Below are 17789 nucleotides of genomic sequence, written 5' to 3'. Positions count from 1 at the left end.
CCAGGGATCGCTGGGATAAGGCGGTAAAGACCTGGCTCTTCTCTCCCCCATCCATTCGGAGCACTGCTCGGGGATTGCAAAAACGCGTCTCCTGGTCCCGGGCTCACCTTGTCCAGACAGTTCACCTTCTCCGTGGGGTACACGATCTTGCCGCACCGGGCGCAGTTGGGGTTCATGGCTCCGGGAAAGGCTGGGGCGGGGACGCCCGAGCTCGCGCGCGTTCTCTTTCCCGGGGCGAGCTGGCGGGAGGCGGCCGCTGCTGCAACAGCACGGGCGGCGGCGGCGGCGGCGGCGGCTGGAGCTGGGGAACTGGCCTCCGCCTCCGCCCTCCTTCCCCTAATAAACACAGCGGGGAGGAGGGGCTGCACCGGGCGGGCACGCGCCGCGGGCGCGGGCAGGGGCGCGCGCGGCGAGGCGCGCTCCCTGGGAGACGTGGGGCTGCGCGGGGGCGGGTTCCGGGGAGGGCTCCAGGGCCGGGGGTGCTCGCGCCCCTGTGCTCTTGGGCTGACTGTGTCCTTTGCCCGGGGCCCTTCCCGTGTTGGAGGCGGCGCGGAGCCGGGCTGGCTGCACACCTGGGGCGCCCGGGGTGCGCGAGGCGGGCTAACCACTCGCACCCGTCGAGGGTGGGGTTGGAACCCTCCTGAACGCCCGAACAGATTCACTGGATTCGGGGACTTTCCTTTCTACTTGTTGGTACCTGGCGTGAACCTGCGCAGCAAACGGGAACCCCCTGCCCTTCCCCTCAGCCCTCTTCCCACCCACACCCTTCCCCACATTTGTCTGGCAGAACCCGTCCCTCCCTCCTGGACTCAGCGCCACGCGACCCGGCTAGTTCTTCCCTCCCCGCGCCTCTGCCGTGCTGCTTTCCCCGGGGTTCCCTGGATCCGGGCATCTCTGTTTTCAGCTTGGCTCCTTTTCCTCTTTCATTCCTCTGTCTTTATCTTTACTCGCTGTTGCCAGTGTAGCAGCTGCAACAATATCTTAGCACCCAAAAGAACCACCTCCAAGCGCAGGAGCGGCGCGGGGGTATAGCTCAGTGGTAGAGCATTTGACTGCAGATCAAGAGGTCCCTGGTTCAAATCCGGGTGCCCCCTTGGTGGTTTTTTTCCTCTTCTTTCTAAAACCCGTTTTTCATTCTTGACTGATTTTTAAACATTGGGTCGTAAGCTAAAAGAAAACAAATATGAGAAAAGTCCCTTCCTCATTTTTCAACCTTAGCAGAAAGCTTTTGGTTTTACTCTATGTCCAGCGGGAGGAGGAGGGGTGGATACGAGCACAGTCAGGTACAAAAGCTGCGTGCGCGTCCCCATCAGTGGCGCCAGAGGTGTCGGGATTTCTGCGGCCACCGCAACCAGCCTCAGATGTGTCCAACGGTCCGAAGCGCCGGGTTGGGAGGACAGGATGCCTCCCCCAAGTTGGCACTCTATTTGCAGTGGGGGTAGGGGAACAGGATGACTCCCCCAAATTGACGTTCCATTTCCGCTAGGGGTAGGATGTGGGTCAAAAGAAAGAAACCCACACACACAGCCCGTCTCCAACTTCAACTTTCTGTATTACCAGTGACAAGGATGTCCTGTGCTCACCCATGCCTATTGCTCCTGACACAAGCAGTGAACGCACTTCGAGAACGTGAAAATGGCTGATGCACAACCATCAGCTCATTTTAATGTGCAAAAATAAAGTTATAACCCAATACAAAGTGATATAAAGGAATGCAGTGGATCTCAAACTTGAGCGTGCATTAGAATTACCCGGAAGGTTTGTTAAAACACCTCCAGCTTCTGTAGGCCTGGAGCGGGACCCCAAGAATTTGCATTTCTAACAAGTTCCCAGGTGCTGCTGGTGCTGGGGGTCTGAGGACTACACTGTAAGAATCACTGAAGTAATAACACAAGGCCATCGAGTTTCATAACCTAAAGATGGGAACAGATATCTGCTGGTTGCGGGACTGACGATGTCACTGTTGGGCCAACGGAAAACGTTAACTGTGAAAAGAGAAGCAAGGGCTTCCCCCTCGACTAGGTTTTGCCCAAAAAAAGGAAAAATGAAGGAGAAAGGAAGAGCCATGCTGCCTGGGTCAAGGGGCAGCTGCGATATTTTAAACTCGGAATCTGGTTGTGTCATCTCTCGGCCCGGGGGGAATACTCGAGAGCATTTTTTCTCCCAGCTCCCATTACTGTGAGCTGCTGCGTCTGCAGGCCAGACAGGGGAGGGGGAAATAACCAGTTTTTCTCCCCTTTCCTGGATACCAGGCCTAGGACTTACTATCTGCAAGTTATCAGGACAAAGCCCTGCCTTTGAGCCAATATAAAGAAGGAAAAGAAGTGTTCACCTTTTACCTTCTACCTTACGTCTATGCCAGGTCCTGTTAAACTTCGTATCTAAACCTTTTGAGTTTGGATTTGTTCTCCTAGCCTTCCCAGACAGGATACGAACTCCTACCCCCTACCCCCGACACGCCATTTTTTACCTCCAAACAAATTATAATTAACATTAAAGCAGTGGGTATCGAGCAGTCTCGGAGATAGGACTACCTCGGCCCCTTAGTTTTACCAGTTGAAAGTATGGGTGGCCTCCTGGGCACTTCAGGTTTGCAGCTCAGACCCGTTTTAAAGCAAGCTGGCTGATGCTCTCTACCCCTTAGGTAGATAGGTAGGTACATGGAAGGGACAAAGGACGCATACAGTGAGTTTTAGATTCGCCACTCGCTAACTCGGGATATCCTGGGTGGCTGTGAAAAACGTAAAGGCGAGCGAGGGGGCACCCGGATTTGAACCGGGGACCTCTTGATCTGCAGTCAAATGCTCTACCACTGAGCTATACCCCCTCTGCTGGCAAAAATTTGGTAAATTCCTTTTACATCGATTCCAAGATTTTTTTTTTTTTTTTTTTTTTTTAATACTGCTTATCATTTGTTCAAATAGGGTCTTTTTGCTGGATGATACTGAATTTACCAACAAAGAGTGACAGATGAAAAAATCAATCCGAAACGTAGCGGTAGTTTGAAAGCATGTTAACTTAGGTACCAATCTGGCTTTTTTACCAATAAGGCTCAATTATTTATCCACAATCCCCTCATCTTTCTTCCCTAACAAGTTAGAGAACAAAGTTCTTGCAAAACTAGATAGGGAACCTTTTTCCCTGGTCTCTCCAAAGGAAAAGAAAAAAAGTATCATTTCTGCATGTATGTAATTATGTAATTATATATCTGGATACGTTCCCAAGTTTTAAATTGCTAGGTCAAAAGTTACGTACATTTGTGCGTTGATAGATATTGTCAGGTTACCAAGAAAATATACACATGTGCTTGAGATTAAAATTTCATTAAAAAAAATACCAGCTAAAAGACACCTCCACTGAGAGGACTTCCTGGCTACACACTCAAGTGGTCCTCCTCTCTTTTTGTGGAGCACGTACTGTATATCCCTCTCTAGATGCAGGACATATGGTACTTTCAACGGAAAGACACAGAGGTTCTCATTCTTACTGAGTTTACAATCAATTGGCAACAGACTAGAAACAAATGCACAAATGAATAAACAAGGATATGCCCAGTACTGATAACGGAAATCATTAAAACAAAAAACAAGGCCGGGCACGGTGGCTCACACCTGTAATCCTAGCACTCTGGGAGGCCAAGGTGGGTGGATCGCTCGAGGTCAGGAGTTTGAGACCAGCCTGAGCCTACCAAAAATAGAAAGAAATGATCTGGACAACTAAAAATATATATAGAAAAAAAAAAATTAGCCTGGCATGGTGGCACATGCTTGTTGTAGTCCCAGCTATTGGGGAGGCTGAGGCAGTAGGATCGCTTAAGCCCAGGAGTTTGAGGTTGCTGTGAGCTAGGCTGACACCATGGCACTCGCTCTAGCCCGGGCAACAGAGCAAGACTCTGTCTCAAAAACAAAACACAACAAGAGGTGTTAAGGAGGTACTCGGAGTCTATTTCAAGCCAGATGGCCATGGAAGACCTTTTTATTTATTTATTTATTTTGAGACAGAGAGTCTCGATCTGTCGCCCTGGGTGGAGTGCTGTGGCGTTGTGGCGTCAGCCTAGCTCACAGCAACCTCAAACTCCTGGGCTCAAGAGATCCTCCTGCCTCAGCCTCCCCAGTAGCTGGGACTACAGGGGTGCTACCATGCCCGGCTGATTTTTCTATGTTTAGTAGAGACCTGGTCTCACTCTTGCTCAGGCTGGTCTCCTAGAACTCCTGACCTCAAGGGATCCTCCCGCCTCAGCCTCCCAGATCTGCTGGGATTACAGGCGTGAGCCACCACACCCAGGGAAGGGTAGGTAGGTAATTTTGAATAGGTAATTTTGCAGTTAAGACGAAATGGCCTGAAAGAGTCAGCCATTTGGCCAACCGTGGGGAGAGGGCATTCCAGATAGAGGAAATGGCTACTACAAAACCCTAAGGCCAGAGTAACTGGAGGAAGCGGGTGCGGGGAGAGCCATTCAAGAGAGCTGGAGAAATAGCCAGGGCTGTGGAGGGCCTTGTAGGCTGTAGTAAGGAGTTTGGATTTTATACCAAGTGGATGAAAAGCCACTGGACAGTTTTGAACAGGAGAATTTGAAATCATCACCTGACTGTTTTGAGGGAGATTTACAGGGAGTCAGGCGTCAACCCAGAGAATGCACACAATAGAATATTATTCAGCCCTAAGAAAGGAAGAAATCCTGCAATATGTAACAACATGGATGAAACATGAGGATGTAGGAGCCAAGAGGACCTCTTGGCCCTCTGAAGTTTCGCTGAAAATTCACCTTGCAAAAGGCAGCTTAATTGGAGAAAAGACATACAAATTTATTTAACGTATATATAAAGGAGCCTTCAGAATGAACACCCAACCTCCCAGTGGGCTGCAGAAGCTTTGGTGCTATCTTGAGGTTACAGAAAGCACAGGGTCTTGGATCCTGGCATAACAGGTTATGGGAAAGGGGGAGAGGAGGAATTCTGTTGAGGGGCAATAAATGATTACTAGGGAGAATTCAATGGGCTTGAAGAACATACAATGGTCTGAGGCAAAGTCTGTTGGTCCTACAGAATGGACAATGGTTTGTGACAAAGGTCTGTCTAGGTTTGATAACAGACCTTCCTTCCTGCAATATGGATTCAGTTAGTGAAAACTCAGGGAAGGGACCAGTTTTCTTCTTTGGTAGATGTGTACTTTAGGCAGATAAGGGAATGTCAGAGAATTGTTCGAAGGAGGGTGGTCAGAGGACCTTGAGGCTTTTTCAGTTCAGCATGTCAAAATGCCGGGGGTTTTTTGAGACAGAGTCTCACTCTTTTGCCGGGGCTAGAGTGCCGTGGCGTCAGCCTAGCTCACAGCAACCTCAAACTCCTGGACTCAAGCAATCCTGCTGCCTCAGCCTCCCCAATAGCTGGGACTACAGGCATGTGCCACCATGTCCGGCTAATTTTTTCTATTTTTAATTGTTTGGCTAATTTCCTTCTATTTTTAGTAGAGACGGGGGGGGGGGGGGCGCGGGGGGGGGCAGTTCACTCTTACTCAGGCTGGTCTCGAACTCCTGAGCTCAAGCAATCCTCCTGCCTCGGCCTCCCAGAGTGCTAGGATTACAGGCGTGAGCCACCACGCCCGGCCTCATGTTAAGTGTTCCTACCACATTAAAAAAAAGACAAGACAGAGACACCAGTTAGGAATCTATTACAGTAACACAGGTCAGGACTGATGGCAATGTGTTAGACTACAGTGTTATATGAATATGTTTCCTATTCCTGCTGTAACAAATTACCACAATTTATTTGCTTAAAACAACACAAATTTATTAACTTTCAGTTCTGAAAGTCAGAATTCCAAAATCCATTGTGAAGGCTTTAGGGGAGAATCCGGTTCCTTGATTTTTCCAGCCTCTAGAGGCCGCTGCATTCCTTGGCTCGTAGCCCTTTCCCCCAATCTGCAAGGCCGGCAGCACAGCAGCCTCTCTCCCTCTGACCTCTGCTTCCATCCTTGCACCTCTCTCTCTGACTCTGATCCCCCTGCCCGATGTAAAACCTATGGGATTACACTGAGCTCACCTGGATAATCCAAGATAATCTCTCTGTCTCAAGATCTTTAATCACATCTGCAAAGTCCCTTTTATCATGTAAGGTAACATATTCGCTAGTGGATTCACAGGGGGATTGGGATGTGGAGATAGATATTTGGAGGACCATTATTTAGCCTACCACAAGCAGGAAGAGCAGAGCCGGAGAGGAATGCAGGCGTCAGGATTGACCACGGCAGTGGAGCCACGGCATTGGCTGTAGTTTGGATGGCTTGGGGAAGATGAGAGGAGAAGAATCAAGAATGATTTGGGTTTGGTTTGGTTTTGTTTTGTTTACTATCTGGCTGGATGGTGGTGTAACTTCCTGAAACTAAAAAAAAAAAAAAAAAAAATTTTTTTTTTTTTTTTGAGAAAGGGGTAAATTTGGGAAAAAAAAACCCAAGAGTTTCTTTTCAAAACTCTTATGGAGAATGTAATAAAGTATAGCCCTCTATCCTCATAGACTTCACATATTAGTATTAGGGTCAGCATGTTAAGTTTGAGATGCCTAATTGACCTTTAAGAGATTTTAAGTATGTGGTTGGATCCTGCTAATTCTAGAGTTCAGGGGAGAGGTCAGAGCTGGAAATATGATTCTGGGAGCTGTCAGTGTATAGACAATAGTTGATGAAAGAGATAGTTGATATCAGAAGTGTATGGATTCAGCTCAAACTAGCTTGGGAGAACTGATGGTTAAATTTTCAGGAATTTTTTGAGCCAACTGTCTTCACTTTTGTAGCCTGAAACCAACAGGTGGGTGTATTTACACTGCCCACCTTGGTAAATGCTACAAATCAGGTACCTCGAGTCTGTTTTTAACCATTTATCAGCACATCACTGCATCTGTTTTCTCCAAAAAGAAAGAGGCAAGCTCTTCAGCTGACAGAGAGAAGAGAAATAAGGTGTGGAAGGTTTTGGGGTTTTTTTTTTTTTTTTTTTTGGAGACGGAGTTTCACTCTGTTGTCCCATCTACAGTGCAGTGGTGTCAATCACAGATCACAGCAACCTCAAATTCCTGGGCTCAAGCCACCCTTCTGCCTCAGCCTCCCGAATAGCTGGGACTACAGGCGCACACCACCATGCCCGGCTAATTTTTCTATATTTTGTAGGGGGTGGGCGGGGCCGGTCTCGCTCTTGTTCAGGCTGGTCTCGAACTCCTGAGCTCAAGGGATCCTCCCACCTCGGCCTATGTGGAAGGTTTGAGTCAGGAGAAAATGTGTGAGTCATTTTGGAGAGTGAGAAAGTGAGCATAGGCAGTGGTGTAGGAATGCTAGGCAGAAACCTGTTTGACATTCATGGAGTGACACAAACTTGCGTGCTTTTCTTGAACAACATTCAGCTGCTTGGGTGCAGGCTTGGCGTAATCCCGTAGTTGAGTTGAATTAGGTGTGGTTTGGCTGGCAAGTACAACCTAGGGCTTACAGTGAAGCAGGCACTGTGCCAAGTACTTTGGGGAATACAAAAAAAGAATCCAACATGACCCCTGCCCTCAAGGAACTTACGGTCTTATTGGAGAAATAAGAGATCTACGCCAAGGAGAAAAAATAAGTAGCAGTCCACAGTTGAGAAAGCAAATGCAGAAAGTAGCAGGACTTTGGAGACAGGTAATTTTTTTTAATTGATAATGAGAAAAATAGAGTCACAAGACTTTCTTAAAAATTGGTAGTGAAAAAGAAGAAATGGGCAGGTGATTGCAGCTAAAAGAAGGATTTTCCTGTGAGGGTAAACCTGTTGATGTTTGAAGGAGCCAAGGGAGAGGAAGTGACTGAAGATGCGGGAGAGAATGGAGACAATGGAGCCATGTCTGGCCCAGAAGCAGAGAGGGTCTTGGGAACGACAAGGGAAGCACTTCCTCTTGCGTGCAAAGCACTGGGCTGGGGAATCAGTGCAGCTCAGGTTGAAGGCGGGGACGATGGAAATTAGAATTCAAGAATTCCCAGATGCCAGAGGTAGAAAGGCTGCAATGAAGCAAGGGAAGAATCCTATTGCACACACCCACCCCGCCCCCCAGGACCTTCAAGCCTGGATCAAAGAGGACTTGGACTTCTCCCTTCTCTTCCACCACTTGGGTCCCGATTGGCTCTGTAATCTTCTCTTGGTTTTTCCGTGTCACCTCAGAAACCTGAAACAGTTTATCATAGATACCAAACTATCGTCAATCACTGGAGGTAACGACTGGTCAGTAAAGAGTATATTTAACCTGCATTCTCATTTGTCCAAGCAGAGGGGGGTATAGCTCAAGGGTAGAGCATTTGACTGCAGATCAAGAGGTCCCCGGTTCAAATCCGGGTGCCCCCTAAAAGCGTCACTTTTAAGAAGGTAGGCAAGAAAGACAAAGGCAACTGAACACTCTTCTGTGGGGTGCATTGTTGTTCTGCAAACATTAATGAAATGTGTATTCCTCCTTACCTTTGCTGACATCATACCTCTAGTATCCAATACAATATACAAACATGGAAGCCATTGCGCAATGTGATATGGTTTGGGGCATCCTCTGAAGCCTTGGGTAGGTGGGGAAACTTGTGCCCCTGAGACCCTTTATGCGCGGAGGAAAGAACCATTTTCAACAGTAATGTTAATACTAAGACACTATTTTCCTGTCTCACTCTTGCTCTCTCATGAGTATACAGTAAGGCTTAGATGATGTGTGACATCACAACAGATTAGATACAGAAACACCCCAAAAAACACTTGTCTTTCATTAGGCCAGCTATTAAAGGAATTAAAAAAAAAAAAAAAGCAAAGCATAGCTACTCTTCTACTAAATATTTTTGTTCAGAAAAAAATGTACTTTTCATTTTAAAATGTTATTCATTTTAGCAGATAATGGGCTTATTATTATCTTAATAAATATTTTAACATTTCTCAATTTTAATTTCTAGCCTGGTAAATGTCATCAGATATAGCCTATATAAACAAAAACTCTTTTAAGGTCCTCGATAATTTAAGAGTGTAAGGGAGTCTGAGATGAAAATATTTGAGAACCACTGCTTCAAGTAAAGAGGTGGATCTGGGAGAGAATGCTGGGGTTGTGAGATGGCTCAGGGAAGAGATGACATCTGAGCAGATTTTAAAGAACGTGTAGTACATAAAGCAAGAGAGAGTGCACAAATACAATGAGGTATGAAACAGAAGGATGCCAGAAATCTAATGGTGTTGCTGGAGCACAAAGTATAAGAGGCGAGGTGGCAGATGAGGCCAGGGAGGAAGTAGGCCATTTCAGGAAGGGACTTCAGCGTTGTGGTAAGAAGCTTAGACTTTATTGTATAAGTACTAGTGGACCAGCACAGGAAGATTATAGTGAAACCACTTAGAGGCTGTTGCAATAGATTTCAACAAAGGGCAGACCTTGGGAGGCATAAACAGAAAAGTTTAGGAAATAGAGTCAAGTCAATAGACCTTGGTGACTAGATCTGGGAGACTCAGAGAAAAATTAATTGTCTCTCTTTTCTGGCTGAGACACTGATTGTTGTACCAACGAAGAAAACTGTTCCTCCCATAGCCTTTCCCATCTTGGTTGATGGCAATGCCATCTTCCCATTGCTGAGGACTTTAGTCTTAGAGACATTTTCACTCCTCTCTTTCTTTTGTACCCCACATTTTGTTGGCTCTACCTCCAAAACACATCCAGAATCTGACCACATCACATTACCTCTACTGCTTCCACTCTAGTCCAAATCACTATCATTTCTCTCCTGGCTTAGTACACTAGCTTCCTAACAGATCTCCTTGCTCATATCCTTGTGTACCCTCCCACACTCTAGTCTCAACAATTCAACCACAGTGACCCTTCCGACATATTAGTCAGATCATGTCCCTCCTCTGCTTAAAAATCAAACAATCGTTCCCCATTTCACTCAGCAAATGCCAATGTCCATAGTGACTTGGTTCCATTACTTCTGACCTCATCTCCTACTACTCTTCCCTTCACTTACCCTGTCCAGTCATGCCTGGCTTTCTCGCTGGTTCTCATGATTCAGGTACACCCCTGCTTTAGGACTTTTCATTGGCTAACTCTATCTGGACTGCTCTTCACCAGGTAGCCATAGTACTATTCCCTCACCAGCTGTCTTCACTTTTGTAGCCTGAAACCAGCAGGTGGGTGTATTTACACTGCCCAACTTGGTAAATGCTACAAGTATTTGCTCTAGCTGGGCTTATTGGCTTGCTTGCACCTGTAGTCCCAGCTACTTGGGAGGCTGAGACAGGAGGATTGCTTCAGCCCAGGAGTTCCAGGCTGTAGTGAGCCATGATCGTCCCACTGCACTCCTGCCTGGGTGACAGAGCAAGGGGAAAAAAAGGTAAGTAGACCCACTGATCAAGTTAATGGGATACACACTGAGAGGAAACTAATACTTAATGAGAACATCTGTTGTTGGACCCTCATACAAACCTTTAATTCTCAGAAATGCATCATGTACACAAATAAAGCCACAAATCCAGGACTTTCAGTCCTGCCCCCTTTCCACAGGAGCCTGTTACTTACTTACAGATTTAAGTCCAAGGTGAGGGCATGTATTAATTTAGCAGAAACACAAGGACCAAAGAAGACATCAGCAGAACTGGTAATTCACAACTAGTTTTAAACCCATGAAGCATACCCTGGTTTTGTCCCACCACTGACCAACAGTCAGTCTATCCTCCTGCCCCCTAACCCACAAAGTGACGGCCATTTGCTCTGCTCTTCTCTGACAGCTCCCCAGGCCACTAATTAGACCCAAGAAGTGTTCTGAGAAGAGGAAAAAAAGTTTTTGCTCTAATGTCAACTTCTTCAATTAGGGCTAAACTCACCATTCTATTTTTTTTTTTACCATCCTATAATGAGTTTATCTGTGCTCTAAAATAATGAAATATAAACATACACCTCTCCACTTCATGGGTCATAGCCAACATACAAGTTGGAAAGGAAATCCTTTGGCCTTGGTGCTTCTGTTTCATGGAAGAACCGCATATTATGTGACCCCTGCTTCCATACTTTGTTTCTTCCAGTTCCATCTTTCCCTTAATGATCAGAAGATCAACCACCCTGGGGGCTGTGATATGGGCATTCTCCATAAACATGTCTCAGACTTTATCCCGTCCCTGTTTCACACTGATGACTAGCTGGAATAAGTGACAGTGTACGGCACCTCCCCACACCAGGAGCAGTAGAGCTTGCACACCCTCCGCTTGGCCTTGTTCATGTTTATACTGAAAATGGACTTCATGAGGTGCTGGCCGCAGCAGCAGCCCTGTGGAGGCCACCTGCTGCCATCTTGTTAGAGAAACCACCTCTCTATTTTTATTTTTTTATTTAATTTTTTTTTTTGAGACGAGGTCTCCCTCTGTTGCCCAGGCTAGCGTACAGTGGCCTCATCATAGCTCACTGCAACCTCCAACTCCTGGCTTCAAGCGATCTTCCCACCTAGGCCTTCCAAAGTGCTGGGATTACAAGTGTGAGCCACTGCTCCTAGCCTCACCATTCTATTTTTTTTTTTTTGGAGACAGAGTCTCGCTTTGTTGCCCAGGCTAGAGTGAGTGCCGTGGCGTCAGCCTAGCTCACAGCAACCTCAAACTCCTGGACTTAAGCGATCCTACTGCCTCAGCCTCCCGAGTAGCTGGGACTACAGGCATGCGCCACCATGCCCGGCTAATTTTTTGTATATATATATATTTTAGTTGTCCATATAATTTCTTTCTATTTTTAGTAGAGACGGGGTCTCACTCTTGCTCAGGCTGGTCTTGAACTCCTGACCTTGAACGATCCACCCACCTCGGCCTCCCAGAGTGCTAGGATTACAGGCGTGAGCCACCACGCCCGGCCACCATTCTATTTTTAATTGCAATCTGCGCCTCCCATCTCTCTTAGCTTGTTCTTTCAATTTTTTATATCTGTGCCCACGGAACATACTATATACTGCAATTATTTATTATTTATATTGTCTAGTGTTTAATATCCTCCTCCACCTCCACCCCAGAAGAATGTTAAGCTCCATAAGGGCAAGAATGTTTATGCATTTTGTTACCTGAAGTAACCTGAGTATGCCCTGGACAGAATCTGGCATAAAGTAGGCACTCAATAAGAATTTGAATGAATTTATCCACGAAAGGAAAGCCAGGAGAATGAGTGGCGGTTGAAGCTGTGAAAGGGGCAATTAATAAAGCGATACTGTATATGTATTATAAAACAAACAATGGTATGGTCCCACGCACACATAGACGGATTGATCTGTAGCGCTACGATAGCAATTCTCGATTGTATCACATCCTAATGAACGTGAGGTTAGAGCTCGCTCACCTCCCACCCCCGCTCCCTTTGTTCCTCGGGGACCCCTACATAGCACAAACTCTGTTTTGTTATTCTTTAGTGTTCAGAGAAGTACCTGGCACGTATTAAGTGCTCAAAGAGGCAGTTGAGCAAATTAACAAATCAATGTGTCCCCAACTACTTTCTTTTTTTTTTTCTTTTCCTCCGCGTTCAGACAAGACCCAACTACTTTGGAGCACGTACAGAGACTCCAGGTCTCATTCGCTTCTCTCGCTCCACAGCCCACTACGCAGCGAGAGCTCAGGCTGACGTCGTGGACTCTTACGTCATAAAACAGCGCCCTGGTGCGGTGGGTATAACAAGCTCCGGGTCACGTGACGAAAGTGGGCGGGGCGTCTAAGTTCATATCCCAGCGTCCTTTGTACCTACTTCCTTTCCTGTCCTTTTCCGGCGTTCAAGATGTCGAAGCGAGGTGAGGTTTTGGCTCTCAGGGAATCCTCCGCCATCTGTCGCGCGGTTGCTGCTGGACTGGCCAGGACCGCCAGCCCTGGGCAGCTGGGGCGCTTTGCTCTCCTCTGGGCCGGAGAAAGAGAGGATGGGCACCGTGAGAGCACTGGAAGGGCCCCCCGCAAAGAAGGCGGGGGGTGGTTAGAGAGTGGAGCTAGCAGGATCCTGGCGTGTTTCTAGACTGAGCGCGGCGAGATCGATCCGCGAATCGCGCTGCAGTAATGGCTTTGTTATCCTGCCTCAGGTCCTAGTTTGGGCAACCTGTACGGTCTCCTGGCTTGCAGGAGGTACTGCGTGTTGCCACATTTGGAGCGAGGGTTGAGTCGTCAGGCCTTTTAATCTCCACGTCAGAGTGGGAATAGTGAGAAATCGGCTGTTTTCCGTGAGAACTGGGGTACACGGGGATGGCGTAAAAGGAATCCTAGAGAGGGCTAATCTATTGTGCACAGTCTTCCAAAGCATACGCGCTGAATTTATAGCTTGAGAGTGAGGGGAACTCTGAACCATGTCTAGACACTGATCTCTTTATCCTGTTTCCCTTCCCTTTCTACCCACAGGACGTGGTGGGTCCTCCGGTGCAAAATTCCGGATTTCCCTGGGTCTTCCGGTAGGAGCCGTGATCAACTGTGCTGACAACACAGGTGAGGCCTTTGCACCCTGCTACACTTCCCCTTTTAAAAGCACTCAGTGGGCCTTTTGCTAATGACCCATTGAGCCGTCAAGAAAGGGCAGATTAAAAACACCGCTTTTGGGTGAAGTGGCAGCATTTTGTGTTGTTTTGCTTCAATCGGTGGTGTGACAAGGTTTTCTTGGGGACTAAATGATTAGGCATTGAGTCGAGGGAGAGGCTGTGACAGTGTTTGGAAAATGTTGCACTGGTGAAACTGCTTAATAGGCCCTCAAATTGATTTTTGTTCATGTCCTTGTATAGGAGCCAAAAATCTGTATATCATCTCTGTGAAGGGGATCAAAGGACGACTGAACAGACTTCCCGCTGCTGGTGTGGGTGACATGGTGATGGCCACAGTTAAGAAGGGCAAACCAGAGCTCAGAAAAAAGGGTAAGTACCCAGAGTCCTCCTTATCTCGTGTTGTTTAGAGGGACTTCTCCCTTTGTTGGAAAATGGAACATTGATTTACAGTTTTCAAGGCCTCTTAAAAGTTTGATCTCCTTTGAGAGGCAGTGTGAGATAGATAATATGTTCTTGATAGGCAGCTCAGTGCTAGACCATGGGAGGTCACAGCTTTAAGGCTTATGACCACAGGCTACTTTTCTTTCCTGGAGTTACTGATTTGGAAGGGAATAATGGTTGTGGGACCCAGGTGAAGAGGTGATCACAAAGAACACCTGGCCTGTTAGCACTTGCTACACACAAAACAGAGGATATTCTTCATGCTGTAAGGCAGGTTCTTGATAGATGAGCTTGATTAACTCAAGGTGTGGCCTGTTGGAAGTTTGTTGTGGTTGGTTTTAAATCTCTTATGGTAGAAACTAAAACAGGGAGTTGCTCATTGCTTAATCTTTAGCCCGAGAATTTTTCCCACCAGGTGTATGAATTAAAACGGGAGGCCTCAAAGCACTACCTGCTTGTCATATCCTGGCTTTAGAACTTCCAATATTCAGTGCATTTAAGTTCCGGAAATTTTTTCCTGTGCCTGCTTAGTCTGTCTCTACCCTGAGATGTCTTGCTGTTCCACAGAATTCCTGTTCTTGGCCATCCCTTAATGTATAAATGTGATGTGCTGTCACGACCATGTATTGTAGTTACTCCTGGTGTACCTGCACCACCCCACGATGCCTCCTTGTGCATTTTTAGCCTTTGGGTCAGAAATCTTACTTTCTTTACCTTTAATATTCACTTGAGGGTTTGATAGTACTGTGGTTGTGATTAAACACTGATGAATCAGTGTGTTGGTTGGGATGAGGATGAAAATGCTCAGGGTTTTTCCTCTTCTCAGAACACTTCTTGGGTCTGATTAGTGGCCTGGGAAGCTGTCAGAGAAGAGCAGAGCAAATGGCCATCACTTTGTGGGTTAGGTGGCAGGAGAATAGACTGACTGTTGGTCTAAATCAGTGGTGGGACAAAACCAGGGTATGCTTCATGGGTTTAAAACCAGTTGTGAATTACCAGTTCTGTTGATGTCTTCTTTAGTCCTTGTTTCTGCTAAATTAATACATCCCCTCACCTTGGACTTAAATCTGTAAGTAAGTAACAGGCTCCTGTGGAAAGGGGGCAGGACTGAAAGTCCTGGATTTGTGGCTTTATTTGTCTACGTGATGCATTTCTGAGAATTAAAGGTTTGTATGAGGGTCCAACAGCAGATGCTCTCTCACTAAGTATTAGTTATCTCTCTGTGTATCCCATTAACTTGATCAGTGGGTCTACTTACCTAGATATTTTTTACCTAGTACTTGTCTCGGGGAAAGTCATCCGTGTCCTCATAAAAATCTTATATTTCTGCTGTTTGATGTTGAATATGGAAGTATAATTATTGTCCCCATTTTACAAGAGGAAAATTTGAACTCCAAAAGATAAACTAACTTGCTCAAGGTCTTCAAGCTAGTATCAGTCAAGATTTGAACTCAGGTGTGTCTGACTCTAAAATAGTTCTTTAGAACTATTCTACTGCATGATGATGCTTCATTTTGAATGTATAGAAAAGTGTCTTTTTCACTTTAGTACAGATAGGTTTAAAAGTCACTTACGACACTTGGAAACAGTTCATCAAAAAGTTAAACATAGAGCTGGGCTCTGTGGCCTGTTCTTGTAGTCTCGGGTACATGGAAGACTAGGGAAGGAAGATCACTTGAGCTCAGGAGTTTGATGCTGTGGGGGTGATATGATCGATCACACTTGTGAATAGCCACTGCCTTCCAGTCTGGGCAACATAATGAGACATGCGTCTCTTTTTTGAAAGAAAAAAAAATGTTAAACATAGAATTAATTACACAAGAAATACAAGTTGAATTTCAGTTATCCAACTCTTAGACCTTCAAGAGATGCTCCTTGTTAGTATTTTGTTGTAGGTCCTTTTCTGACTTGTATGCAAAAAAATGTGCTTGTCAACTTTTTCCTGTATAAAAGGACCATTACCGTCCCATGCTTGTTCTTCTTGCTTCACAAATGACTGTCCTATAGATTTTTTTAAAAGGACAGATACACAAATCATTTTAAATGGTTGCACAGAATTCCATTGTGTGTCTATTTTTAGGCTAGTTCCAAGTTTTTGCTCTATTAAAACAACATACATGCCCCACAGTTAGGAAGTTAGAAAGGCATAATATAAGGTGTCTGTATGATAAGATCTTATAGTCAAGATCCTGGGCATACTTGTGGAATTCAAGGACTGCATATACGCACACTAGCAGTTACAGGTTTTCTTTGGGAAAATTATATACTGGGTGGAATATTGCCTAGTGAGGGGTTCATAGCTTGGCCTCTCCAGTCATTCAGTGGAGGGGGGGGTATCCCATTCCCAATTTTGTGACATTGGAGTCTTACTAGTACCCATCTGTTAGGTGAAGTGGGAAAAGGCATAGACAGTGCTTAGCAAGCTTCAGAGAGAATACAAATTTACACTTTTACAATTGCTAGAAAATATTGTCAGTTTTGACTTAAAAGTGAGTCAAGTCTTTTCCTTAAAGGACGATTCATGTTTGCACTGTCTCTCACGCTTGCTTTAAGGAAGAAATGCTGTCCAGGCATAAACTGCTTTTGTGGTGGGGCTAGGACTTGATAGGTTAATAACTAGTGTTCTTTTTTCCCCTCTTAGTACATCCGGCAGTGGTAATTCGACAACGAAAGTCATACCGGAGAAAAGATGGTGTGTTTCTTTATTTTGAAGATAATGCAGGGGTCATAGTAAATAATAAAGGCGAAATGAAAGGTAAGAAAGCAGTCCACGTTGTTGCCTAGCTCTTTGAGTTTGGATGGTTTAACTCTAGTCTTGAACTATAAGCAAAGGACCCTCTGATGTCTTAACCTGTCTCAACCTTTTTTTTTAATGTAGGTTCTGCCATTACAGGACCTGTTGCAAAGGAGTGTGCAGACTTGTGGCCCAGGATTGCGTCTAATGCTGGCAGCATTGCATGATTCTCCAGTATATTTGTAAAAAACATTAAAAAGTATTTGCTTGCAGTGCTTGCCTCCCAGTTCATTTCTACACCCTTGACACCCCCTGACCATTGTTGTCTTTGTAAAACGAAACTATTGGTGGTGTGCCTATACTCCCAGCTGCTGAGGTGGGAGAATCACTTGAGCTTAGGAGTTCACGTCCAACCTGGACAAACATAGTCAGACCCCATCTCTTAGAGGTGGAGCGGGGGAAGAAGCATTAAAATTTTCTCCAGGCATGTGTAAAAAAAGATAAGAGTTCTTGCCCTTTGGTGAGCTCACAGACTTTTGGCACTTTCCAGTTTCTGTATTTTCCATTTTAGCTGTTAAAAAAAAGTTACTTGGGTGTCAGGTCCTTAAAAATAAACTGCAGATAGTAGACACTGCTTAATGACAGGTTAGCCTGTGTAACTTGTCCTGCAGTGGGAAAGGTGAGGTCAAGTGCATGGTTAGATCCTGGGCACACGCAAGAATTTCAAGGAGTGGTGTGAATGGTAGCCTGTTTGTATACACACTTTTTAGCAGTTACAGGTTCTTTGGATAAATTGTGTAAATGAGTTAATATTTGTAAAACTTAACACATGGTAATTACCATGTAAATTTACTCATGGTGGAAGATGATTAAGTTGATAGTACCCATAGGTCTTTGCTGCTGTCAAAATGTTTTAACAAACAGGTTGATTGTATTTATTTATTTATTTATTTTTTTGAGACAAGAGTCTCACTCTGTTGCCTGGGCTAGAGTACCGTGGCATCAGACTAGCTCACAGCAACCTCAAACTCCTGGCCTCAAGTGATCCTTCTGCCTCAGCCTCCCAAGTAGCTGGGACTACAGGCATATGCCACCATGCCCGGCTAATTTTTTCTATGTATTT

The 17789-nt window shown here is 45.7% G+C and overlaps 2 protein-coding genes, 4 non-coding genes and 1 pseudogene across 6 annotated transcripts in view; 4 read left to right on the top strand and 3 right to left on the bottom strand.

The window, feature by feature from the left end:
• LASP1 (LIM and SH3 protein 1) overlaps positions 1–306 on the bottom strand; it is a 38503-nt gene extending 38197 nt beyond the window's left edge. The window contains exon 1 of the mRNA XM_069482441.1: positions 108–306. Within this exon, the coding sequence (XP_069338542.1) occupies positions 108–176 (69 nt within the window). The 5' untranslated portion in view covers positions 177–306. The remainder of the gene's footprint in view (positions 1–107) is intronic.
• Positions 307–1022: 716 nt separating this feature from the next.
• Positions 1023–1094, top strand: TRNAC-GCA (transfer RNA cysteine (anticodon GCA)). The gene has a single exon. It is a non-coding gene; the product is annotated as a tRNA-Cys (tRNA).
• Positions 1095–2755: 1661 nt separating this feature from the next.
• On the bottom strand, positions 2756–2827 carry TRNAC-GCA (transfer RNA cysteine (anticodon GCA)). The gene has a single exon. It is a non-coding gene; the product is annotated as a tRNA-Cys (tRNA).
• Positions 2828–8272: 5445 nt separating this feature from the next.
• TRNAC-GCA (transfer RNA cysteine (anticodon GCA)) lies at positions 8273–8344 on the top strand. The gene has a single exon. It is a non-coding gene; the product is annotated as a tRNA-Cys (tRNA).
• Positions 8345–10919: 2575 nt separating this feature from the next.
• LOC138391523 (NADH dehydrogenase [ubiquinone] 1 alpha subcomplex subunit 6 pseudogene) lies at positions 10920–11300 on the bottom strand (annotated as a pseudogene).
• Positions 11301–12719: 1419 nt separating this feature from the next.
• On the top strand, positions 12720–16938 carry RPL23 (ribosomal protein L23). The gene is made up of 5 exons (XM_069481323.1): positions 12720–12765; positions 13358–13441; positions 13732–13860; positions 16574–16687; positions 16811–16938. Exons 1-5 carry the CDS (start codon positions 12753–12755, stop codon positions 16891–16893), a joined length of 423 nt encoding a protein of 140 aa, XP_069337424.1. The 5' UTR covers positions 12720–12752; the 3' UTR covers positions 16894–16938.
• On the top strand, positions 13469–13604 carry LOC138392772 (small nucleolar RNA SNORA21). The gene has a single exon (XR_011235048.1). It is a non-coding gene; the product is annotated as a small nucleolar RNA SNORA21 (small nucleolar RNA).
• Positions 16939–17789: the final 851 nt, after the last annotated feature.

Source organism: Eulemur rufifrons, chromosome 9 (genome assembly GCF_041146395.1).
Source record: "Eulemur rufifrons isolate Redbay chromosome 9, OSU_ERuf_1, whole genome shotgun sequence".
Lineage (NCBI taxonomy): Eukaryota > Metazoa > Chordata > Mammalia > Primates > Lemuridae > Eulemur > Eulemur rufifrons.
Note: the sequence above shows the minus strand (reverse complement) of the source record. Positions and strands in the feature narration are given on the sequence as shown.

What these genes read in the sequence shown, in the direction of transcription:
- RPL23 (XM_069481323.1), top strand. An exon ending in ACCAGAGCTCAGAAAAAAGG is followed by an intron (nt 13,861 to 16,573) that starts GTAAGTACCCAG and finishes TTCCCCTCTTAG; the next exon opens with TACATCCGGCAGTGGTAATT. An exon ending in TAATAAAGGCGAAATGAAAG is followed by an intron (nt 16,688 to 16,810) that starts GTAAGAAAGCAG and finishes TTTTTAATGTAG; the next exon opens with GTTCTGCCATTACAGGACCT.